The sequence below is a fragment of the Balaenoptera ricei genome, chromosome 8 (genome assembly GCF_028023285.1).
Source record: "Balaenoptera ricei isolate mBalRic1 chromosome 8, mBalRic1.hap2, whole genome shotgun sequence".
NCBI classification, from domain to species: domain Eukaryota; kingdom Metazoa; phylum Chordata; class Mammalia; order Artiodactyla; family Balaenopteridae; genus Balaenoptera; species Balaenoptera ricei.
In genome coordinates, this window is record NC_082646.1 from 59,778,737 (window position 1) to 59,804,007 (window position 25,271).

General features: G+C 52.1%; 1 protein-coding gene and 1 long non-coding RNA gene across 4 annotated transcripts; one reads left to right on the forward strand and one right to left on the reverse strand.

The window, feature by feature from the left end:
• Window positions 1-10,438, forward strand: LOC132369779 (uncharacterized). 2 transcript variants are annotated; one of them, XR_009504475.1, is made up of 3 exons: window positions 1-284; window positions 3,098-3,190; window positions 10,207-10,438. It is a non-coding gene; the product is annotated as an uncharacterized LOC132369779 (long non-coding RNA). The 2 variants fall into 2 exon arrangements; XR_009504476.1 differs by lacking the exon at window positions 10,207-10,438 and adding an exon at window positions 6,843-7,423.
• Window positions 10,439-11,731: 1,293 nt separating this feature from the next.
• On the reverse strand, window positions 11,732-22,748 carry SERPINH1 (serpin family H member 1). 2 transcript variants are annotated; one of them, XM_059930783.1, is made up of 6 exons: window positions 22,614-22,748; window positions 21,091-21,134; window positions 17,895-18,550; window positions 16,600-16,698; window positions 16,253-16,485; window positions 11,732-12,744 (listed from the first exon to the last, which is right to left on the reverse strand). In XM_059930783.1, exons 3-6 carry the CDS (start codon window positions 18,541-18,543, stop codon window positions 12,442-12,444), a joined length of 1,284 nt encoding a protein of 427 aa, XP_059786766.1. In that variant the 5' UTR covers window positions 18,544-18,550; window positions 21,091-21,134; window positions 22,614-22,748; the 3' UTR covers window positions 11,732-12,441. The 2 variants fall into 2 exon arrangements, with proteins under 2 accessions (XP_059786766.1, XP_059786765.1); XM_059930782.1 differs by lacking the exon at window positions 21,091-21,134.
• Window positions 22,749-25,271: the final 2,523 nt, after the last annotated feature.

Sequence of the window (25,271 nt, forward strand, 5' to 3'; positions counted from 1 at the left end):
TCCGGGGGGCCGCGGCCAGTAACCCCACCCGCCCAGACGCGGCTGCCTGAGGGAAGGAGGGGGGGGCGGCGCCCCTTCCCAGCGGAGCGGCCTCGGAAGCGCGCAGGCATCCGAAACTCGGATCCCGAAGATGCCCAGGCTCCACCCAAAAGCCCTTAACCAGGCTGCCGGCTCTGAATCTGACAGCTGGGGATCCGACATGGCCCCCGGGCGGGCGGCGCTGAGGCCCAGTCTCCAGCCGCGGCCGTCCGCGCACGCGCACACCGTCTTGCCCGTGCGGCCAGGTCAGTTTCCCCGTCTGGGCTCCGGGCCCAGTTGCCGGAGCTTCTCGGCGCGGGGTCGGGCCAGGGCCCGGGAGCGGGCTGGCTAGAGAAGCCTGGGGACCCGCGGGCGCGCGCCACCCGAAGGCGGGTCTGGGGGGCCCTCTTGGAGCTGGGCTGAGGCCTCGCTGGAGCCCCTGGTGGCGGATCCAGGGAAAGACTGCGATTTTACTCCTCTAGCGCTGTGATCCCCGCACTGCCTGGGCACTTTTTGGCATTTTTGTGTAGTGAGAAAGCGGTGCGTGCGGTTTCAGGATAGACCATGGGACCAAGTCGTACTGCAGCGGCACCTTCCGTAGTCTTTGTCTTTGTCGCGGCGAGGATGGATCATCTAGAGGAAGGGGATGGGGAATGCACGCCATTCTCAGTCCGAAACCTGGAAATAATTTTTTGCAACAATTTCCAGCCCTCCACTTCCAATCCGTCACTAAGACCTGCGCCCTTTACCAGCTAAATAAATGGTGAATCTGCCTTCTTTTCTCTATCTCTGTGGCCACCCCCTCTTACATCACACATATCACAGTTTGTAATTCTGTATGTGAATTACATGATGGCACTCAGGGTGTAAGAAATGAGGCATTTCTTTATTCTGATAAATCAAATTAAATCAAGTTGGAGCCCCTCCTCTCACTGCCAAGGTGGGCAGGAACTCTAATATTAGTCATTTTCCTGGAGCCTCACCCTGTCCCTAGGTCCAGGAGGCTTAGGCCATCCTGAGAAGACACATAGGTTGTCACTATGGCTGCCCCACCCCACCCCACCCCCGCACCACGTTTGGCTGCGGAGCTCCCAAAGCCTGCCCAGGTTGAGTGGTGTTAATGCCATTCCCCAGATACTCCTGTAGCCATCCACATCTGAGCCCATCCCTCAGAGGCCCCATAATCCAGACCCCCAGCTCCCTGCCCTTTCTACACACCCCCATTCCCAAGTCAGGCCACTCTACCCCCTCATCCATCAAAGCACCTACACTTTTACCCCCTCTCCATCTCAGCCCATCCAGTTTAACATCCTCTGTGAGCTTAGATCTGATTCTTGGGGGGCAAGGGCTGCACCATCTTATATTCTCACCAGCAACATATGAACGTTCTAGTTTCTCCACATTCTTGTCAACACTTGTTCTTGTCCATCATTTTTATTATAGCAGTGATTTCTTTGCCTATTACAGAATCTTCCATTCTTGCCTACACACCCAGTAGATATGTAATAACTATGTGTTGGGTGGATGAATAGGAAAACAGGAAACGGAAGGTTTGGGCAGGAGGATGAACTCAGTTTGGTACATGTTGAGTGGGAGATGCTTTGTATCTAGGAGACTTCTGGATATAGTGGCCTCAACCTGGGACAGGGTCTAGGATGAAGGTAGAGATGGGGACCTCATTAAAATGTGGGCCTCACTAGCCCTGGGAAGTTATGTGAGGCCATAAGAAAGGGTGCATTTACCCAAGGAGAGTGTGGAAAGTGAGAGAAGGATCCAAGACAGAGCTTTGGGAAACACCAACATTTAAGGGACAGGAGAGGAAGGAGGCCCTGAGTGGAGCCTGCCACAGCACAGCAGAGAGGTCAGAAGAGAACTGGAAAAGATTGCCACCTTGGAGAAAGCATCAAGGAGGAACGGGTCAACAGGATCAGAGACATGAGTGCTTCCCTATGAGATGGATTATTAAAAATGTCCATTGAACAAAATGGGTAAAATGTCAATACATATTGAAGTTTTGTGATGGGTACGTGGAAGTTCATTACACTATTCTCTCAACTTTCATGCACATTTGAAATTTTCTGTATTTCCAAAATAATTTTTTAAAGTATCCATTGCACTAACAATGAGGAGATCACTGGTGAACTTGGCATTTGCAGAGTCTCTGGAGTGGAGGGAACAGAAACCCAATTCCAGTAAATGGGGGACTTTAAAAGGGGAGAAATCATGTATTATCATACCTGACGCATGATTCACTAATATTCCAGGAAGCAATCACTGGGCACATATACCCCAAGTATTCCTGAGAAAAGAGAAGATTGTGTGTGACAGGCATTAATTTTTCATAGCTGCTGGTGCCTCCCACACAAGGACCATTCTCAGCAGGCCCAGCAGCCAGCCAAGAGCTCTTCTTCAAAAGGAGGAAAATTGCTTGCCAAGGGGTGCCTGGCTTTGCTCCTAACTCCTAGGTACTCCATTGCGGTTCTTTTCTCGGGGTTTGCCACAGGCTCAGACATCATCCCCATCTGCTGCAGATACCTGAATCACCTTTGGATCTGCTGGGTCATCAGGGCTATGAGCAAGCGCTGCCTGCCCTTCAGCCTGGACACCTGGAAGCCTTCTCTTGCTCTGGGCTCCACTCAAAGCTGGCAGCCTTACTAGTTACTCCATAAATCAGAGCGGAACACCAAAATGTGACATACATTGCCACCAAAATACACAGAAGCCCAACAAGCGTGCTTCTTTCTTACTACTACTAGGGGCAGAAAACAGCAAATTCCTTTCACTTTTCAGGATGTGACAATTTTATGGGTCAACTTGACTGGGCCATTGGATGCCAAGATATTTGGTCAAACATTATTCCAGGTGTGTTTGTAAGGAATGAGATTAACATTGGATCTGTAGACTGAGTAAAGCAGATTGCCCTACCCAGGGGGGGTGGGCCTCATCTAATTTGTTGAAATAGAACAAAAGACTGAGTAAGGGAGAATTTGCTCTCTGCCTGGCTGTCTTCAAGCCAGGACACTGGTCTTCCCCTGCCTTCAGACTGGAACTAAACACCGTCTGCTCTCCTGCTTTTCAGGCCTTCAAACTTGGACTGAATTATACCACTGGCTCTCCTGGGTCTCCAGCTTACAAACAGAAGATCATGGGACTTCTCAGCCTCCATAATCCTGTGAGTCAATTCCTTATAATACATCTCTTTGTGTCTATCTCTATATACATGTATCTATAGCTGTATCTTCTATTGATTCTGTTTCTCTGGAGAACCCTGACTAATATATCTTTCCTGGCACGATCCCGACCACTGAACACCCAGAAACTTCACTCAGGGCGCAGGGCCCTATGTTCTTATGGGATTCATCTCCCATTCTCAGCACATTTGTATCTTATCAATGCATCTAAAGTACCTGCTACTTTCCACTCTCTGTATCCTAGGAACATGATGTAATCAGTGTAGTAGACAAGTATGATGTTGTGTGTTATGGGAGGATGATCAAAATCCCCACAGGTTACATTGTAACAGAGAATCAGAGACTTGGGGAGTTTCAAGACAAGATGAGAAAGCTGTATTGCTGTACCTGCCAAGAAAAAGAAAGCTGCTTCTGGTATTTTCCCCAGAGGAAGTTTAAAAAAAAATTCTTTTTTTAGTTTTTTAAGGAACCTCCATATTGTTCTCCATAGTGGCTGTATCAGTTTACATTCCCACCAACAGTGCAAGAGGGTTCCCTTTTCACCACACCCTCTCCAGCATTTGTTGTTTGTAGATTTTCTGATGATGCCCATTCTAACAGGAGTGAGGTGATACCTCATTGTAGTTTTGATTTGCATTTCTCTAATAATTAGTGATGTTGAGCATCTTTTCATGTGCTTCGTGGCCGTCTGTATGTCTTCTTTGGAGAAATGTCTATTTAGGTCTTCTGCCCATTTTTGGATTGGGGTGTTTGTTTCTTTAATATTGAGCTGAATGAGCTGTTTATATATTTTGGAGATTAATCCTTTGTCCGTTGATTCGTTTGCAAATATTTTCTCCCATTCTGAGGGTTGTCTTTTCGTCTTGTTTATGGTTTCCTTTGCTGTGCAAAAGCTTTGAAGTTTCATTAGGTCCCATTTGTTTATTTTTGTTTTTATTTCCATTACTCTAGGAGGTGGATCAAAAAAGATCTTGCTGTGATTTATGTCAAAGAGTGTTCTTCCTATGTTTTCCTCTAAGAGTTTTATAGTGTCCAGTCTTATATTTACGTCTCTAATCCACTTTGAGTTTATTTTTGTGTATGGTGTTAGGGAGTATTCTAATTTCATTCTTTTACATGTAGCTGTCCAGTTTTCCCAGCACCACTTATTGAAGAGACTGTCTTTTCTCCATTGTATATCTTTGCCTCCTTTGTCATAGATTAGTTGACCATAGGTGCATGGGTTAATCTCTGGGCTTTCTATCTTGTTCCATTGAGAATTACCATATGACCCAGCAATCCCACTACTGGGCATATACCCAGAGAAAACTGTAATTCAAAAAGACACATGCACCCAAATGTTCATTGCAGCACTATTTACAATAGCCAGGTCATGGAAGCAACCTAAATGCCCATCAACAGACGAATGGATAAAGAAGTTGTGGTACATATATACAATGGAATATTACTCAGCCATAAAAAGGAACGAAATTGAGTCATTTGTTGAGAAGTGGATGGATCTAGAGACTGTCATACAGAGTGAAGTAAGTCAGAAAGAGAAAAACAAATATCGTATATTAATGCATGTATGTGGAACCTAGAAAAATGGTACAGATGAGCCGGTTTGCAGGGCAGAAGTTGAGACACAGATGTAGAGAATGGACATATGGCCACCAAGGGGGGAAAACTGCGGTGGGGTGGGGATGGTGGTGTGCTGAATTGGGCGATTGGGATTGACATGTATACACTGATGTGTATAAAATTGATGCCTAATAAGAACCTGCAGTATAAAAAAACAAACAAACAAACAAAAATTCTTTTTCAGATAAATAGTTTCATATTAAGTAACAAAATATATGTATATTTGCTCCCATAAAAAGACCATACCTAGAATAGCAGCTGCTGGAATCATCTGAGTAAGCTTATGATAATTCGCTGTCATTCTCCAAGACCTGTGCCTTCTTCACAGACCAAAGAAGTAAATTAAGTGGGATGTAATAGAAACCAACCTACATCTCTCAAGTTTTGATGAGGGCACAAATTTCTGTGATTCTCCCAGATCTGTACCAGTTTATTGATTGGTAAGAAGAAAAAGTTCCAGAAGCTTCCACTTGGCCCTTTCTACCATAATGGCCCTTATTCCGCAGGTCTAGAGGCTCATGTGTGCTGTAAATTTCAATTATACACCCTGAAACAGAAAATACAATTGTAGGATGAGTCCAGGCACCATGCCTGGACTTGAGTCAAAACTCCAATTGTCACCTGACCCACCTGAGCCTCTACACAGTGGCTTTCTATGTCCTCAGGAATTAGCATTAGATAAACTCAAGGTCTGCTAATCCCTGAAAAGCCTGTGTATTTTCCTTTCACAGAGCACAGTTCTCTGGCAAATGGCCTAGGGCCCTTTGTGGAAGGTAGGCTGCTAAAAGGAAGATTTACAGTATGTATCTGGGGTGCTATTGAAGGGGCCGCTCTGAAGGGTACAGACCTCTCTTCCATTCAAGGGGCTTTGGGTGAGGGACCAAAGTTCTCTTTCATAGTGGGTCAAATCAGGCTTCTGCTACCAGGCCTGGAGGGTTTTGTTTGTTGTTTTGCTTTATTGTTTCTGTTATACATTAAGGAGGACTTAGAGGCTGCCTATCTATTTGGTCCCTTTGGTCCTATTTGGCCCTTAAACAATTAGTCTTTGCTAAAGACATCTGTGGGTTAGACCATTCTGAGTACCACTTGGCGTCTGACGTCCCAGATGGCCAAGTGCTGCTGTCTGTGCTCTGCTCCCCTGGGATCCCATCATTTCCACTAAGATCATGGAGCCTATTTCTGTGGCAGTGCCTTTCGCTAGTATCCCTAGCCTGCAGAGAACAAGTACTACATAATCTTTCAGAGATGCTCCCCTCACTCACATGTTTCTCCATGCCTTCGTGAAGGGAATTTCCCCCAGGCTCCATAAGAGGAAGTCGGGAGTGTGGAACTTGGCTTGGGAGTATGTGAGTGGGTCACACAGGGTAAATCCACATCAACATTGCTCCCTGCCTTAGCACTGGATTCCTTCCTCTATGTTAAAGCAAGGAATTCTGGCATTTCAATATCAATTAAGCACAGGCCTCAGCTGAATCCAGGTTTCAGTCAACCAGCTAAGCAAACAGTGCAAACCACTCCTAGCTGCTCAAACTGGCACACTGACTCTAGAATCTTAGGTAAATGAACCCATATTAATAAATCCAGCCCAGTGAAAATTGTGCTCCTCCCTCCATGTACTAGCACCCACAGAAAACAGTCCCACATGTATTTTCCAGACTTTTTGGTGACATAAATTAACAAAACCTTGCAATTCTTTTGATGTGGCTGCTTCTTCCTCCCCCATCTGACTCTGGAACTAGTCTTCTGAGACAGGAAAGTGTCTAATTCCAGTTTGGGACTGGAGACAATGGGATTGCTGCGTGAAGAGGCTTGGCCTCCCCCTGTGGGGTAGATTGAAATCGTGCCCATGATATATTACTGCTCTTTCCATCCAGACGTGAAGTCTCTTTTTCACCCCTTGAATCTGGGCTGGCCTCGTGACTTGCTTTGACCAACAGGATGTGATGGAAGCGACATGATATAAGCTGCAGAGCCCAGGCCTCAGAGGCTTAGCTCCTGCCTTTATCCTCTCAGAATCCTGAGGCCACCACTGTGCCAGGAAGAAGCCGGGGATGCAGGCCCACATAAGAGAGTGGCTCAGCGCCCAGCCATCCCAGCTGAGCCCAGCATCCAGTGGCTGCAGTCACCCGAGCGAACCCAGACAAGATGAGTAGAAGGACTGCCCAGCCAACCCGCAGAACTGTGAAAAAGAATGAATTGTCATTTTAAGCCACTAAGTGTGGAGTGGCTTGTTTCTCTGCAATAAGCAACTAAAACACTTTGCAGGGTAACTTCCAAGACAAGGTCACTTCAAGGTTTTCAGGCAAGGCAGCTTGTGCTGCACGGGGGTTTACTGGAGCTAGGGGTGCTCTAAATCATCCAAATCCTGCCATATGGCCTCTAATTCCCTCCCTGAGATCAGTGCCCTAAATTTCACCTGAGATCTAGCAGCACTGTGAATTCAGCTGACAAACTGACAATGTAATTTGTTGACTGCAGCATCAAACTCCTGTCTTGATAAGTTATATAACATAGCTTAGCTCTCCCCTCCCGTTGGGCCTCCTCTCGCCTCCCCTCTTGAGTTTGTCATCTCTGGTTTACACCAAGACAGAAGAATGACATGAAAAAAAAAGGAAGTCTGAGAGCTGACCGCTTCTCAGTAGGTGTATTTGAAGTGTCAGAACACTTTCTAATTCTTGCTGGAACAGCCAGGTGGATCAGCTCGTGCCCGGACATGTGGACTCCGTGCTCCCCCCACAAATGAAACACTCGTGGTAGGCGTGTAGGGGAGCTGAGCAGACATGTCCATGTCACAGAGAGAGAGGAAGAAAGGTGACAGCAAGAGGTATGGAAGGACCAAGTCCCCCCAAGAGCACCTGGAGGGGAAATGCGGTGTGTGCTGCCCAGAGATGCTTCCCCAGAGCTCTGGGAGCACAGAGGCAGCTGCACCTCTGACAGGGGCCCAGGAAGGGTCTCTGGAGAGTCGGTAACCTTTGAGATAGGCTTTGAAGGATGAGGAGGGCTCCACTGGCAGAGGTGGGGGGAGACATGATACCAGCAGAAGAGGCCACATGAGCAAAAGGAGAGGGAGGAAAGTCCAGGGGAGGGGATAAGTCAAGCCGGGGCTGTGGGAAAAGGAGGGAAATTGGAGCGGTGGGAGTGGCAAAACCAACTGCTCTGCTCCTGCAGAAACGTTCACTGACCTCGGGGCCTCCCCGTCAGCCGCCTCCTCCCAGCCTCTCTCAGAGCAGTTCAGCCCAGCACCTGGCAGCCAGGCCTCCCTCTATCTCACCCCCACCCTCCCCCGGGCCCCTCGCTGTGTCCCAAGCTCCCGTGGCCCTTCCAGCGGCCGCACCTCTGTTCACGCTGGGCCTCTCTTCCAGAATGCCTCTTCCCCTCTTTCCTACCAACCTCTAGCACCTCTTCTTCCAGGAAGTCTTCCCTGACCACTTCAGCTCTGCCTGACCCCCAGGTTGTATGGCATGATGGAAAGAATCAGGCTTTAAAGTTGTGGAGATCTGGGTTCAAATCCCAGCTCTGCAGTATGATCTTGATTTATTTACCTTCTCTTATTAATAGTTAATATTTCTCGGCCACATATTATTTGCCAGGTACCATGGGTTACCTCATTTCATTCTCACCACAGCTCTATGAGGTACTTACTATTATCATTCCCATCTTACTAGTGAGGAAACTGAAGCTCAGGGAGGTTAAGTATCTGGCCCAAGGCCACACAGCTAGGAGTGTCAGAACAGGGATTCCAGTCTGGTCTGCCAGGCTCCAATGCCTCTGCTGCGAAGCACCAAAGCACCCACTGGACCACTTCCTTTGAATGAGCATTTATTAGGCACCTCCTATGTGCCAGGCATTGTGCTGGGTTTGGGGATGTGGCCAGGGTGTGGGCAGACAAGGGCTACTCTCAAGGAGGTTTTAGCTGCGGGGACTGGAGTAAAGATTATATAGAATCCCATTGGTTACTGACCGCCTCCTATAAACCGTGGAGCACGGAGCTCACGCGTATCGACCACCTCTCTCCTCCACAGCCAGCTGACCTGCGCTCCCATACGTGCCAGGCTCTGTCACTGACCTGCTAGGTGGCCTTGGGCTGGTCACGTTATTCTCTAAACCCCAGTTTTCTCATCTATAACTTGGGATGGTAATAGCTACCCCTGAGGGGAGCTCTAATAATTAAGAGCTTCCCTCAGGGGTACCCGGCAGTGCAGGGCACATAGTCGGTGCTCAGTAAAAGTTAATCCCCATCTCCCCACACTGGCACTCACATCCAGGACCCACACAGTGCAGCAGGTCATCATCGCCCTGAGACTTTTAGCAAGCAGTGGTGGAAATAACAAGGAGGTCCCTTCAATGGCCTCCAGGTGGCAAGAAAGCTCCACACACAGCTGTGATGGGCCATCAAGGGCACTGACATGGCTGGTCCAGCCCCAGCCCAACCTTGACCTATCCACCTCCACCACCTGCCCTTCACACCAGCAACCCCACCCCTCACTGTGAGGTGGGAGCACAGACCTCCCACCACCCTCCCGCCTGTGCCCGGATGGAGGCAGGTGGCCTCAGGGCCCCCTTTGTGTCATCTGGGCAGCCCCACACTCAGCCCTGCCTTCCTTCACTGCCCATGCCCACCTGGTGGGGAAGCTGTTGCAGGCTGAGCTTTGGGTCCGGGAGTCCCAACTTCTAGTCCAGTCTCCCCATCTCTGAACTATACCTGTGTGAGTAGGAAGACTTCCCACCTAACTGGGCTATTGTGGGGATTAAGTGGGACAACGTATATAGACTGTGAGGTTATGCACCTTTCCTATTAAAATCTGGCCAGTTCCTCTCCTGCCCTTTCTGTGTGTCATGGAGTTAGAACAACTCTCCAGCTGGCTAGGAGCATTTCCCAGCTCAGCCCCACTGGCTGTGGAGCCTCAGGCAGGTCACTTAACCTCTCTCAGCCTTGGTTATCTCACCTGTAAAGTGGGAATAATCCCTACCTAGCCAAGCTGTTAGGAGGCTGGGATGAAATGTATATATATCAAGTGACCGACATGGTGTTCGGCACATAGTAGAAGCAAAATACAAAGGAAGGACCAGCTGGTATTATTAAAATCATTATTCTGATCAAGAAATGCCTACTTACCCTTCAAGGCAGCCCACATGTCACTTCCTCCTGGGAGTCTTCCTTGATCTCCCCATGGCAGTCATGGCACCCACCCATGGCACCCTTCTGGATTCCCGTAGCCCTGGTGCCCTTCTAACACAGCTCTTTCACTTAATAAAATATGTTTTGAGTGCCTTATGTGTGTATGACACTGAATTTGAGTGCAGGACATACAGTGATGAACAAGACATGGGGACTTCCCTGGTGGCTCAGTGGTTAAGAATCTGCCTGCCAATTCAGGGGACATGGGTTCGATCCCTGGTCCAGGAAGATCCCACATGCCGCGGGGCAACTAAGCCCATGTGCCACAATTACTGAGCCTGCGCTCTAGAGCCCGTGACCTACAACTACTGAGCCCACATGCCACAACAACTGAAGCCTGCGCACCTAGAGCCCATGCTCCGCAACAAGAGAAGCCACCGCAATGAGAAGCCCGCGCACCGCAACGAAGAGTAGCCCCCGCTCATCGCAACTAGAGAAAGCCTGCCCGCAGCCAAAAATAAATAATTTTTTTTTTAAAAAGTCATCGTCCCTATTCTCATGGAGCTTCCATTCTAGTAGTGGGGACAAACCAAATGTGTCAATAGGTGGATAATTTAGGAGCACTGAGTCAGTAAAACAAGAAAACATAGTAAAGAAACTGATGTTGTGGAGGAGCTGCTTATACTAGGTGGTTAGGGAAGGCCTTGTGGAGTAGATGACATTTAGGCTGAGTTCTGGACGACAAAAAAGCAGTCTTGCAAAGATCTAGAAGAACCACTTGCCAGAAAGAACAGCTAGTGCAAAGGCCCTGAGGCAGGAGAGTAAGTGTGGCCTGTCTGGGAACAGAATGATCCAGGGGACTGGAACACAGTGAGTACCGAGCATACTTGTCACTGTCCCTACGTCTCCACTTCTAGATGAAGCCTCTTGAGGGCAGAGATCTAATTTATTGGGTTCACAGCACAGAACAGACCTAGAGTTCTGAACAGCTGTGTTGCATTATGGTAATAATGGGAGTGAATCAGCTGGCCCTTCTGCAGCCCCATTCACATCTTGGAGGACTCCAACTAGGTTGCCCAGCCAAGCAGGGACTCCCTCCTTGGACCAACAACCCCCAGGGCAGAGTTGTTGGCAAACAGAAGCTGGAGAGGTGCCCAGAGAGAGGTAGTGACCTGCCCAAAGTCACACAGCCAGCAAACAGCAGAGATGGGTCATGAATCCAGTTTCCTCTGTTCCTCTGCCTCCCTGGCCACTGGTCTTCTGTCCCGTGCATCCCACTTGCCCTCTCCCTCCCTGAGCTGTAATGTCAGGAGCCCCAAGGACCATGAAAGGTAACCAATGTGAGGGCTGTATCAGGTCCCTCATCTCCTGCTGCAAACCCAAACACAGAGCAAGGTTCCTACGAGTTCCTTCTTCACAAAGTCCTGCCCAGCTGGGGAGCCTGAGCTTGTGCCCTCTGGCCCTGGATGTGGATGAGGTCAGCTTTAAGTGAAAGCCTAGGGGGGTTTCAGACTGGGACCCTGGGGCCCTGCACAGCAGGACAGCAAAGCTCTGGGCTCCAGGTCCAGCGCTGTCATTCCGGCTCTGCAGCCACCGCCAAAACAATTTCCGATTCAGCACATAGTGGGCCTGCCACACGGTATTATCTGCAGTTATCTGCCAGGATTTCAGGGCCTGACAAGGGCTATTAGTAGCAAACGTGGCTTAACAGAAGGAGCCCTTATCCCCGGGGAAGAATGAGATGGGAATCTCTGATCCAATCCCCTTCCATGCTCTGACAAAATTTCACTGGAAAATTTTATTGAAAAAAACAATTGTACAAATAAGTTCTTTGTTTGACAGCAACAAAGGCTCATTTCCCCCCTTTCCTCCCCATCTTTGAAAATCTGTAAAAGGAAAAAAAAAAGTTCATCCCCATGATGCCTGACTGGAGTCTGCCCAAGAGCTCCCCCTGCCCCCCCATAAGCTATACCCGACCCCCTCATTGGGGTGAGACCCATGGAGTGGGGTGGGTACGTGTCCCAGGGGCTGCAGCACCTAGTTTTATAGTTGAGGGAAGTTAGAAGATTGGGAGGGAGCTGGGGAGGGGCTGAGGTGGTGGTAGTATCAGGAAGAGGGCCCCCATTCCATGAGGGCTTGGCTGAACCCCCAGCTCGATTCCGTCTCACAGATGAGAAAGCACACGGCTATAAATATGAACACTGACGGAGGCAGGCTGGATCCCAGGGCTGAGGGCAGGGCTCCACGACTACTGCCCAGCTCCCACAGGACGTGGGGTCTCTGGGCTCAGCATCCTGACATCTGGGGGCCCGTGTCCAGGCAGACTGAATCCTGGCTGGGAAGGTCTGCTCAGACACAGCCAGTCATCCTGTTTTCCCACCCCCCACCCCGTGGACTATCCAAGGTCAGTACCTCAGCTCCCCACCCCCATAGCACCCATGTGTCTCAGGAGCCTCCCGCTGCCCCCTGCCATCCCACACCCACCCTGGGGCCCTATAACTCGTCTCGCATCTTGTCGCCCTTGGGCCGGACCAGGCGCCCAATGAACAGCAGGGAGCCGCTCTGGGTGTCTCGAACCAGGAAGATGAAGGGGTGGTCGGCGTAGAAGAGCTTGGGGCTGCGCAGCTCCTCACGCCCATAGATGTCCTGGTCGAAGGGGTTGCCGTCTGTGTCCCACTCGAAGGCGGTGGCGTGGAACACACTGGCCAGGTACAGGTCCTTCTTGCCGGACATGCGAGACAGGTCTGCCTTGTTCTTGTCGATGGCCTCAGTCAGACCTAGCCCAGCCAGGTGTTTCTGCAGGACCAGATGAGTGCCGGTGAGGCCACAGTGGGTAAGGCTCCTAGACCCTCACCCTCCACCCACACCGCCTGCTGTCTCCTCCCGTCTCTTCCTCAGAGCAGAGATTACCACTCCCTGCCACCTTCTGTGTGCCAGACATGGCGTAGGCACTGCCAAGCACTGCTTTCCTAATTCTCATGAAAACCCTGCAAGAGCTTCCAATCACCACTTCACAGATGAGGAAACTAAGGCTCAGGGGGAAAAGGCAGAATTTATGCCTGGCCCCGCCGAGCCACCTTGACCTGTGCTTCTCAAACTGTGGGTGGTGGACCGCCAGCATCAGCATGCCCCAGGGGCTTACATGAAGCGCACGTTCCCTGACTCCAGCCCAGAGCCACTGAATCACAATCTCTGGGGGTGGGGCTGGGAACCTTTCTGAACCAACTCTCCAGGTAATTCTTGACACGCTCAAGTTTGAGAAAGACTGTCCTAAGGACAGCTATGACCACATCACTCTGGGGCTTAAAACCTTTCCAGAGTGATATGATGTCTGGGATTTGCTTCAAAATAATCTGATGGGGGGGCTTCCCTGGTGGCGCAGTGGTTGAGAATCCGCCTGCCAATGCAGGGGACACAGGTTCGAGCCCTGGTCTGGGAAGATCCCACATGCCGCGGAGCAACTGGGCCCGTGAGCCACAACTACTGAGCCTGCGCGTCTGGAGCCTGTGCTCCGCAATGAGAGGCCGCGACAGTGAGAGGCCCGCGCACCGCGATGAAGAGTGGCCCCCACTTGCCGCAACTAGAGAAAGCCCTTGCACAGAAACGAAGACCCAACACAGCCAAAAATAAATAAATAAATTAATTAATTAAAAAAATAATAATAATAATCTGATGGGAAAGGAATGGGTGTGTATAAATGAATCCTTATTGGTCATGAGTTGACGATGGTTGATGTTGGGTGATGGATACATGAGGGTTCCTGATACTAATCTCTCTATTTTTTTTTTTTTTTTTTTTTTTTTTTAAATTTTATTTATTTTATTTATTTTTGGCTGTTTTGGGTCTTCATTGCTGCGCGTGGGCTTTCTCTAGTTGTGGCGAGCGGGGGCTACTCTTCGTTGCGGTTCATGGGCTTCTCATTGCGGTGGCTTCTCTTGTTGCGGAGCACGGGCTCTAGGCGCGCGGGCTTCAGGAGTTGTGGCTCGCGGGCTCTAGAGCGCAGGCTCAGTAGTTGTGGCACACGGGCTTAGTTGCTCCGCGGCATGCGGGATCTTCCCAGGCCAGGAATCGAACCCGTATTCCCTGCATTGACAGGCGGATTCTTAACCATTGCTCCACCAGGGAAGCCCCTAATCTCTCTATTTTTAATATATTTTTATACATTTCCATAGTAAAAAGTTAAAACGCACACACACACACACACACACACACACACACACACACAAACACACACACGCCCTCTTCCAAGGCTCTGCACAACCCCTGGAAGCCAAGGACAAGCTCTTTCCTGTGAACTGTGCTTGCATTGCAGCCTTAACCCTCAGCATGTCCCACTCTGCTCTCCACTCAACAGCCTCCCTGAAACTGCATCCTCGATGGCATCTCAGTGGCTACCCTGTCTCTGTAGGGCCCTTTAGACTCCATGTCTTCTGGGAAGGCTTTCCTATCCCACAAGACTGGAGCCGCGCCTCTCTGGGCCGCAGCACCCCTGGCCTCCCTCTGTCTATCAGTGTGTGGTCCTGTCTGTCTCTCGCACCTGGCTCAGAGCTCCCTCAAGGCAGGGCCCATATTCAGGGCTCTCCCTGGCTCTCAGTGCAGAAGAGGTGGCAGTAAAGGACTGTCGGCTGAGTGAACAGCAGCCTTCAGGGCCCAGGCTTCTGCGGGACAGTGCACTTCCCCAGCATGGCCAAACGGGCACGAGACCTAGGGATCTGAGAGTCGGGGTGTCCTGAGACAGGCATTCTAGGCCCAGCTATTCCAGTCCCCATGACTTCGCATCACCCTCTTGGAATTTCCCAACTCAATCTATTGCAGTGTAGCGGGTAGTGTGTCCACCCAGGGTGCCAGAAAAACACGGGAGAAAGAAGGGAAGTCAGATGACAGCAACTGCAGGAGAAGGGGCTGGGGTAGAGTCGGGACAAGCACAAGAAGGAGACGGGTGGCTCCTCTCTGGAAACCCTCAGTGCTGTCTACAGTACAGACCACACAAGCTCCACTAGTCTCTGGTTTGAAGCCTAAGCCCCATCTCGTCTCAAGCTTTCTCTCTCCACGCTCTCTCAGCAGCAAGTCTGAAACAATTCTGTAGGTGAGAGACCTGCCAAGGAATCATTTCTGGAATCCAAGGGAGGAATGAGATGAAAGTTTTCCCTTTTGAGTAGAGGAAAAAATCTTTCTCTCCTGATTGACAAAAAGGCCACCCTGAGTTTTCACCTTGAGAACTAACTGCAGCTCCACTGCTCGCTAGCTAGGGTGACCTTAGCGAGTCACTGCTTCTCTCCGAGCTGCTGCCCACCACCCAGAGTGGTCATGAGGGAGAAATGATGTTCAGCGGGTTTGGTTAAGTTTCCAGCCAAGTGACTCAGAGCCGAAAGCCATTATTAGTCTTATTACTACATGGGGGACAATCCTCCAGCTTGAACAATCTATACACGCATACCCCAGAGATATCGCGGGTTCGGTTCTAGACCACCACAATAAAGTGAATATTGCAATAATGCGAGTCACATGAATTTTTTGGTTTCCCGGTGCATATAAAAGTTATGTTTATACTATACTGTAGTCTATTAACTCTGCAATAGTATTATGTCTTAAAAAATCAATGTACATACCTTAATTAAAAATACTTTATTGCTAAAAAATAAAAATAAAAATTAAAATTAAAAAATAAAAATTAAAAACCATCATCTGAGCCTTCAGGGAGTCAATCTTTTTGCTGGTGGAGGGTTTGAAATACTGCGAGAATTACTGAAACGTGACACGAAGCGAGCAAATGCTGTTGGAAAAGTGGAGCACTTTGGGGCACTTCAGACTCTGAGAGGCAGCACAGCCTAAGATTAAGGGCATGGCTTGGTGCTAGATGTCTGAGTTATTGACAATGTGAATTTGGATATGTTATTTAACTTTTCTGAGCCTCCCTTTCCTCATCTGTAAGATAAGGTTGATAGTCCTACCTAATAAAGTTGTTTTGAGAATTAAGAGTTTAATACATACAAAGTGCTTAGGAAGAGTGCCTAGCATACAGCACGTGCTCAATTATATAGGGTTGGCCAAAAAGTTCGTTTGGGTTTTTCGTACGATGTTACAGAAAAGCCTGAACGAACTTTTTGGCCAACCCAATATTTAGCTATTGATGTTATCACCATCTTCCCAAGGGCAGGGACCATGCCTCCTCCCCCAGCACAGCCCAGTACTGCCTGGACACCCAGAGGGGCTCAGGACAGACCTGCTGAGCTGGTGAATGGGTACCCCATGCACCATGCCCCTCTCCAAGCCCTGCAGGCCCTTGAGTTGGGCCATCTCTCACCTGCAGGTCGTGGGTCACCTCCACCACACCCTTGGGCAGGGAGATGGCAACAGCCTTCTTCTGCATCTTCCCCATCCAGATCTTCAGCTGCTCTTTGGTCAGCAGCTTCTCAAGGCGCTCAAGGGGCTCCACGTGGTGGGGCATGATGATGATGAGGCTGGAGAGCTTGTGCGCCAGGGGCATCTCCACAATTTGCAGCTTCTCCTTCTCGTCATCATAGTAGTTGTAGAGACCTGGGAGAAGAGCAGAAAGGGCGCTGGGCACACTGTGGGGCGGGGGCGGGCCAGGCCCCAAGCACCCTCAAGCCCCCACTTTGCCCCCCCAACCCTGCCCTGCAAGGAACCTACCTGTCCGGTGCATCATGGTGACACCCACGGTATACGAACGGGTCACCATGAAGCCTCGGTTGTCTACCATCTTGTGGTGGAATCTCTCATCCCAGTGTGCTGTAGTGGGAAGTAGAACACAAGGTCAGAAATAGATGCCCCCATCTTGTCAAGACACTCCCCTCAACTGCATACCCTGGATTTTTCCCTGCTCAAGGCCTTTGTTCAAGTCTTCAGGGCTCAACTGCAGCCCACCTCCCCCCGAGCATCCAGCCCACAGAGTACATGTTCCCTGCTTTGGGGTTGTGGGTCTTGGCCCCAGGACATGCTGCCTGAAGATATGGCTCTCTATATTTAGGGCCTACCTGTTTCCGCATGACAGGGGGTGCCTTCAGAAGGAGGACCCTTGCTCAGCGACCACCATGTTCACCTCCGCCCTGACAACTGTCAGGCATTTGCGCAACATGCACTGAGCTAGACTTCCCACCCCACCTGCTAACTGAGGTCTGTGCCCTGGGCAGGGGATGCCCCAAGACCACCCTTAATTCTTGTCTGCCAGCCCTGTCTCTGGGCCCCCAAAAATGACCCAAAAAACCATGAATATGTGACAGAGGCATGAGACCTGCCCTATGTCACATACAGGCCTGTATTCAAATTCAGTCTCAGTCACCAACTGGCTGCAAGACCCTTCACCCCTATCTTGGTCTCTTCATTTGTAAAAGAGGGGTCACCTCATCCTCACAGCATGCCGTGAGAGGAACAGTGCTATCCATACAGGTACTCAAAAATACACATTAAGCCCAAATCGAATCTTCAATTCAAGATGCACCTGGACCTGAGTCCGGGCTCTCTCCTCCTAGCTGAGCCTCAGTTTCCTCACCTGTGAAATGGAGGTAACACCACCTGCCCCCAAAGTCGCTTTGAGGGTTAGTAATGATCACAGATGTGGAGCCTTTCTCCAGCTCATTACTGAGATAGAATTGATTACTAAATTTGATTCCAAGACAAGCAACAACACACTCTGATGTGATGAAACACGGTAGGAGCACATCTTATGGAGTCCTTCGGTGGGGCTTGCATCTCTGTCCCATTCTTTTAGACACAACACTACACCTCTCTGAATCTAGTTTCTCGTATGTAACAAGAGTTCAATAACAGTGCCTCCCTCTGGGTCCACGGGTTGTTAATGAGGCCTGAAGGAGCCCCAGCCTTGGTGCTCAGCACGGGAACACTGATCTGATTTGCCAGGGGCGGGGCTCCGAGGAGAGGAGGCCCCGCCCCACCGCGCCCTGCCCCGCCCGCCCGTCCGGACTCACGCTTGAAGAACATAGCATTGACCAGCAGCGCGCCGTCTGTGCGCTCCACGTCCTTGGTGACCTCGGGCAGCTTGCCGTCGGTGGTCTGCGCCGCCCACTCGTTGATGGACTGCAGGGCGCTGCGCTTGTCGCGGAAGTTGATCTTGGAGTGCTCGCAGTTGTAGTGCTGCTTGCTGCTGCGCACGAAGTCGTCTGCGAAGCTCACCGAGCTGGGCCCATATAGGCGGCTGCCCAGCTTCCAGGTCACGTTGCGCGCCGTGCTGTTGCTGAGCGAGCGCAGCAGCTCGCCCAGGCCCGCGTGCACCTCCTCGTCTCGCAGCTGCTCGGCGCTCAGCACTGCCTTGGCCTGCGACGCCGTGGCCGCCTTGCCGCCCAGCGACACTAGCCCCAGGGACGAGGCCACCACCACGGGCGACAGCAGGATGTTCTCCACCGCCTGGTCCTTGGCCATGGCCTGGTACAGGCTGAAGGCCAGGCCGGCGCTGCGCTCAGCCAACGTGGCCGCCTTGGGGCTCAGCTTCTCCGCCGGGCCGGGAGCTGCTGCGGCCGCGGGTTTCTTCACCTCGGCGGCCAGGGCTCTGGCCAGTAGGCAGAAGGTGCTGATGAGCATGAGGGCACGCATGGCTGGGAGGTGGGTTGTGAGCACCATGGAGGACCTGTGAGGGTGGCAGAGAGAGGGCGGCCCTGAAGCCCTAGTCGTTCCTCCCCAACAACCATCCCTAGCCTTCTGGCTGTCACCAAGTCCCTTGGAGATGGGAGCAAGAGGGCCCAGAGCTCTAGGGAGCCCGGACCTAACTCCGGGTTGCCCAGATTGGGGGTCTCCGTCTGCCCACTCTCTCAGAGGCCTTCTTTGACTCCCTAGCCAAAGCAGGCAAGTCCCCACCTCAGCCCTATTGATTTCTTGCACTGAACTTAACATTTAGACTTATGTTTGTTATGTACTGTTTCCATCCCTAATTAGTCTGACCTCCAGGAGGGTTGGAAACCTAGCCAGTCTGGTTTCCCTCTATATCCCCAGTGCCTGGCACACAACAGGCCTCAGCTGTTCCTGAATGAACAGAAACCAGGGCCACTTGCCCAAACCTGGGGTCTTCAGTTATTAGCTCTGATCTCATACAACCCTGGGGCCCTTTTCCAGTGGGGGGAAAAAAAAAGTGGTAGATGGGCTCAGGGTCTGCATGAAACTCAGGGGCCTGGACAAAGGATGTCATGTGGGGCGGAGGTGTAGGCCTGCTCCTCCCTGAATGCCTTTCCTTCTGCCCTGGGATGTTAATGAGTCACCAGTTGGTTCACTCATTAAATGAGAGAGTCCAGATGCCCTACTCTGCTGCCCCAAGGGTGACCTTGAGTTCGCATGTGTGCATGTGTGTGTGCCCACCCCTCTCTGAACCTCAGGTGCATTTTCCAAGTTGTACGGGTCTAGGTCTCCATGCCCAGGCTTCTGTCTTGGCAGGGACTTGCCTGCCTGTCTGCCCACAGCCCCTGGAGCGGATGTGTGAAATCCCCAGGACAAAAGCTGAGGAGGAGGCAGGGGAGGTTTCCTGAGAGGAAGGATACTAAAGGAGAGGGTAAGTCACAGCTCAAAGGAACAATGACACCGACACCCCTTCACCAGAGGCTGGTGGCCAGATGTGTGTTCATTCTCCCAGGAAGCAGGGCCACCTCAGATTCCATTCTGCCCTCCCATCTGACAGTCATCACCACACATGCCCATCTACTCTGTGGCTTCAAGATTGCCCTCAGGTCCCCTCCTCAAACCACAGCAGTAGCAGTGGCCCCTAGGACAAGCCCCTCTCCCCTCTCTGGGTCCTCCCATCAGGACAGTCTCTCCACATGGACTTATTTCCACACTCCTCCACTTTGAGGTCATTTCCACTTCTCCAGGCAGCACAACAGAAGAGGAGATGACATGGCAAAGGGAAGGTTTGGAAGGAACCGCGGTGATCCCACGGCTCTGGCAGATCCCATCTCGTGGTCCTCAAGAAGATGGAAAACTCAGAATCCTGGTGGACGACCCTCAGGCCTTGAGCCTGCCTGGGGAGCACTGGCTTTCTGCGAAGATTCTACTGCTGCAGCCATCCTGTGAACCAAGCCAAGTCCCCCCTCCCTGGGCTGCCACCTCCTTGGAGGTGCAGTGCAGAGGAGAAGCAAAGGGTACATGGGGAGAGGTGGTGGGAGGAAGGAAGGCCACTGAGCCCCACAGCTGCCTGGGGGAAGGTATCAAAGAGATCTGTAGCCTAGAGTATGGATTGCGGAGGTAAGACAGAGTTTCACCCTAAAGAACGGATTGGGAAGGGAATATCTCAGGGCCCAGGCTGCCTTCCTCCCAGCCCTAGCTACTTCCCCACCAGGCCTGGAACCTCAAAGGCAGAGCGGCCATATAATTATTGTACAAACAAGGACACTTAAGAGAGTAAAATGGGACACTACTAATTATTAGGCCAGGACAACAGGCATATGGTCATCCTATTCAAAGGCTGCCTTTAGTCCAGACAGCTGATGCCAGAGCTTGGACCTCTGCAGAGGCCACCAGCATCCCCTTGAGAGGCAGTCTCGGAGTCTAGTTCTCAGCCTTGCCACGTGGCAGGCACTATCTTGACAGCCCCACCCCCAGCCAACCAGAACCTTAAAGGGCTGGGAGGGGTTTTTTAAGAAAGCTCCAAATGACTAGTTTGGGATTCCTCAGGCAGCCACACAGCTGCGCTCCTGTTCCTGCTCCTGCTCCGGGTGACGTGGCATGCTGGAAATTGAATTATCTCCACCCGCCTGCAGAGGGGGGCTTCCAACCCGGGAAGCAGGAGGCCTGGGTTCAGGTCCCAGGGGGTGCCACGGAGCCTCCCTGGCCCTAGCTTCGAGCCCGCAACGTCACTCTCCGCAGGGAGATGTGCAGCTATGGAGAAGGGCTGCCCTGTTAACCCAGCAGCAGGAACGGAGGAAGGCAAGTCACTGCAAGCAAGCCAGCCTCCCACAGCCCAGCCCCTGTTGCCACAGAGAAATCCTAGCCCTCAGGCCAAGGTTAGAAGATTTATACTCCCACAGAGAAAAATACACGATCCCAGAACCAAGGGCTGTGCCCACAGCTAGCCAGGCCAAGTTGAGACTGGGTTCCAGATTTTTGTAAGTAGAGGGAAGGGAAGCAGATGCTAGGGGGGGACCACCAGAAGGGCTCTCAAACACTTGAGGAGGGCTAAAGTACCTTGAAACTGCCTCAGGGGGAGGTCAATGCCTGCCTTTTTCATTCTGAAAGAAAACAGAAGAGTGAGGAGGATGGGATAGGGCAGAGCTGGCGTGGTGGTGAGGAGGGGGCCTGGTAGGCCCAGCCCCCATACGGAACCCTGTCTACACTGCCCCTGGCAGAAGGAAGACGTAACCAGTCCCAGACCTACAAGGACCTTGGAGGTCATTCACTTCACCAAACAGCGGGAGAAACTGAGGCCACAGAGGGGGCAGGGAGCCACCTCCAGTCCACCAGGGATCAGTGGGGGTCCGGCTTCCTAGCACAGGGCTCCTTCCTCCCAGAAGCACCCACAGAGCCCCTCCGGAGGGCTGGATGTGGTGTCCTGTTACACAGCCCGTGAAAAAACATTTCTGCTGGGAATCCCGGTGACCAGAGACAAAAGGAGGGGAGCCGGAGGCCTCAGGAAGGGGGGATGGGCAGATGAACTGCCTGAGGACAGAAGGGTGTGGTCCCAGCCAGAGACTTCCAGGGAACCAAAGCCCCCTGATTTTCCTCCCTCCTCCATCCGGCCTCCATCCGGGCCCTGCAGACCAGAGGGACCAGCCGGAAGCCCGGGAAGAGGAGGGGCCGGGACTTCTGGCCATGCTGGAAGCGGTTTCATTCTTCTTCCACCACTCCAGCCGCCTCAGGAATGTCCCTAAGCTGGGGGCAGGGAACCCCGGCCTCTTAAGTAGCCTTAACCCTGCAGTTACTCCAGGAACCAGGTGGCGGTGGACAGAATTACAGCGGGTGACTCAAAGCCTTCGAGGGAGCTCCCCGTTCTCCCTTCTGCGGGGGGATGCAGACCTGGTCACCTCCTCACCGCTTTTTGGAGGGAGGTGGGGAGACTGGTGCTGGCTGCCATGACCTACACGTGCAGGCTGCTGATCAGAAATGGAGCCGCGGTCCTCCCAAACCACGGGGACCCCAAGAGCCAAGTAGAAGTCAAGACTATTTCACCTCCTTTTCCTACCACCCTACCTCAGGAGGCTCAGATGCCCCCCAGCAAGCCTGTGAAGAGGTTGGTCCACTGGCCCTTGGGCCTCAACCCCACAACTGGAGGCACCCCGACATGCAAAGCCAGCCTGGCCTCCCTGTCCCTGCTGGAAGGCGTTCCAGACCCCATCTCCTCCCTCCTTGGTCCTGCAGAGGGACGAGCCTCAGCATACCGGCTCCCAGCCCCACTGTTTCCTCTCTGCCACCAGCACCCCTGCCCCACACTTCTGCGGAACCCTGCACTTTCTCCGGGCCCTCTGAGTGCCCCGACTCTCCATCCCGGCTCTGATCTCTGCTCTGGCCCTCGGGCTCGCTCCGCCATCACCACCCAGCCCCGGGTTCTCCATGCCGAACCCTCCAGCTGTCCCCAAAGTGCCAGGGACTCCAGTTTGCGGGCTCTGGAGTGGCCCCTAAACCCTCCCGCGGGCCGCTCTCCCCTCTCGTTTTCTTGAGCACCCCCAAAGCTCCCGCCGCTCCCCCCGGCCGCCCCCGCCCCTGCCCCTCACCTGGCCGGGCTGGGCTGGCGCGGGGACCGCAGTCACAGTGCCGCACTAGAGCCGCGAACGGATTCCACTCTCCGCCGCGCCCCCGCTCTCCAGATCTATATATGGCGTTCCCCCACCCCACCTCCCGCCCGTCCCGAGAAACTTCTGGAAAGTTAGAAAAGCTTCCGGAGGGCGCCCCGGCTCCGCCAAAAAAAGCCAAAGCCCTCCCCCAAACCGCCCCGGCTCCCACCCCTCCCTCTGCGGGCAGTCACCCGGCCCCTGGGTCCTACTGCCCCCCTCATCGGACGGGGTCGCGGCACCCGGGGAGCCCCTGCCTTGAGGCTGGGTGCCCGGGGTTCGCACGACTGCAGAGCGAGCGGGCATCCTTCGATTCAGCTGAGACTCTGCACCTTAGTGGGAGCTCGGAACGCTTAGCTGGAGGGCACATGGGTCTCCAGGGTCCAACTCCCAGGAGAGGAGCCCCCTAACAACCCAAGGCTCTTTGCACAAGCCAGCTACCCCGATTGCTCATTCCTTCCAGCACCCCTTTCCCTGCGCCTCCAAGTGGATCCAGTCCCCCATTTTTGAGCTGAAACTTAATTGGGTTCCTCAGTCAGGGCCCCTCTCCTTCCTCTCAGAGGAGGTGGTCAGAGGTTGGGAGGCAGCACCCTTCTCCATGTGCAGTTTATCCTGAGCACCTTGGAGCTCAACCTCAGTGGCCACCCCGACAGGAAGAGTGGTCGGGCCAGTCCCAGTACCTGACCCTCACCCAGGAAAGTATTGGAAACAACTGGGAAACACCACGTGGTCTGCCTGGGCCTGGGGGGGGGTGCACAGGAAGAAAACCCTGACTGTCCACCAAGTAATATGCTGTGTGACCCTAAAGAAGTTACTCTCCTTTCTGGGCCTCAGTTCCTCTGTGAAATGTCATTCCTTGCTTCCTTTCCTTGTCTGTCTCTGTCTGTCTCTGTCTCTCTGTCCTTGGTCGTTCCTGCCCCCTCCCTGTCTGGGTCCTCTCCCACAGGTCTCACTATCAACTCCTCTTGCCCCACCCTTCCCCAGTTGATAGCCTCTTGAGCTCTGAGCTAAGCTGGGGTATTCATTTCCGTTCCAGGTGCGGAAGACACAGCCAAGAACAGGACAAAGTCCCTGCCCTTAGGATGAACATTCTGAGAGGAGTATGCACATCTTAGTAGGGAACTTGAGAAGGTAGAAGATTATTTAGGACATCCCCCTCCCTCCCCCAAATCTTTAATAGGTAAATCATAGATAACCCATGGGCCCCAGTATGGAGAAGAAGGGACAGACACTTCACTCACTCATTCATTCATTCAATCAACAAACTGTGCTGAACATCTTCTTGCTTCCAGGTGCATCTCTGGATCTTGGGGAGCAAATGAAGCCCAGCACTCAAAAGATGAATCATCCAGGTCCCTGGCAGCAGAGGTGAGGGGAGGGCACTTTCTGGCCACCCCAGCCTGGTGGTAGTGACTAACTTCTCAGTCTGGCTTAGGCTGCTGATGTTCAAAGTCTGATTACAAGGATTGTGGGAAATCTTAGATCCCAAGAGCTTCAGACTCTTCGAATCAGGGTCAAAGAATCAGAGACCACTTGAACCTTAAGGTAGTCATCACAGAATATGATATCCCCATGAAATCTTTGAATTCATCCAAGGAATCTTAGAATGTTAACTCTCAGAGTCAAAGAATCTTAGAATAAAAGTATTGAGGACTCTGGGCTGCAAGGCATCTCAGAGGTCATGGAATCCTGTCTGTAGCCCCTGGCGGAAGTCCTCTCTGAAGTACCCCAAAAAGGCAAGCGCCCAGGTTCCTCCAGGAACAGGGAGCTCACCTCCCTCGGAGGCAGCCCAGTATCCTTTTCTTAGGACAGGTCTGATCGTTGACAAAATCTCTTAGCCTCAGGGCGGTGTCCATCTCTTTGGTGCAGCTGTCCAGGTTTTCATGTACTTCCCTCTGCCTCATCTGTGTATTGCTTTTAAGAATAAGTCCTTGCTATTCAAGGAAACTGAGAAAATCGCCTGGGTCCCAGGCCCAACTCCACCCTCTACCCCACCCCCAGCTTGGCCCTCAGGTGGTAATTGGCCAGTCAACTAAGGGTCCATCAAAGCTGGTGTAATGAAGGAGAGGTTTGCCTTGATTTCCAGCAGGTCCAGATGTCAAAATCCTGCAGAGATTTCCTTTCCTCCACACCCTTTCATCTCTTAGCTCTCCGAAGCCTCACCAGAAGTTTAGGGGAAAGCTGAGTGCTACGACTCTCAGTGACGGCCCTGAGGGGGAAGGGTAAACTGAGGCTCACGTTGTTAGATAAACCCAGAATCCTAGGTCAGAGTAGAAAGGACCAATGCCCACCATATACCGATAGGGAAGCTGAGGCCTAAGGAGGGGGCTGGGTCTGGAGACCCTCTACCAGCCTCACTAGACCGATACTGTAGCTCAGACTGAGTCAGAAGCCTCCTCTATGGCATTGTGCTGTGTTATCTCTGTGTCATCACCCTGTATGGTCACTGAATGTCACTGGAGATTTTGGATGGGCAGAGATTTCTTCTCACTCTGAGTCCCCAGTTCCCAGCACATGGCATGCCCAGAAAAGGCACATGATGAGCGTGGCCAGTGAGTGAGTGATGGGAAGTGTCTGCCTGAGTCTACTGGACTCCAAGCA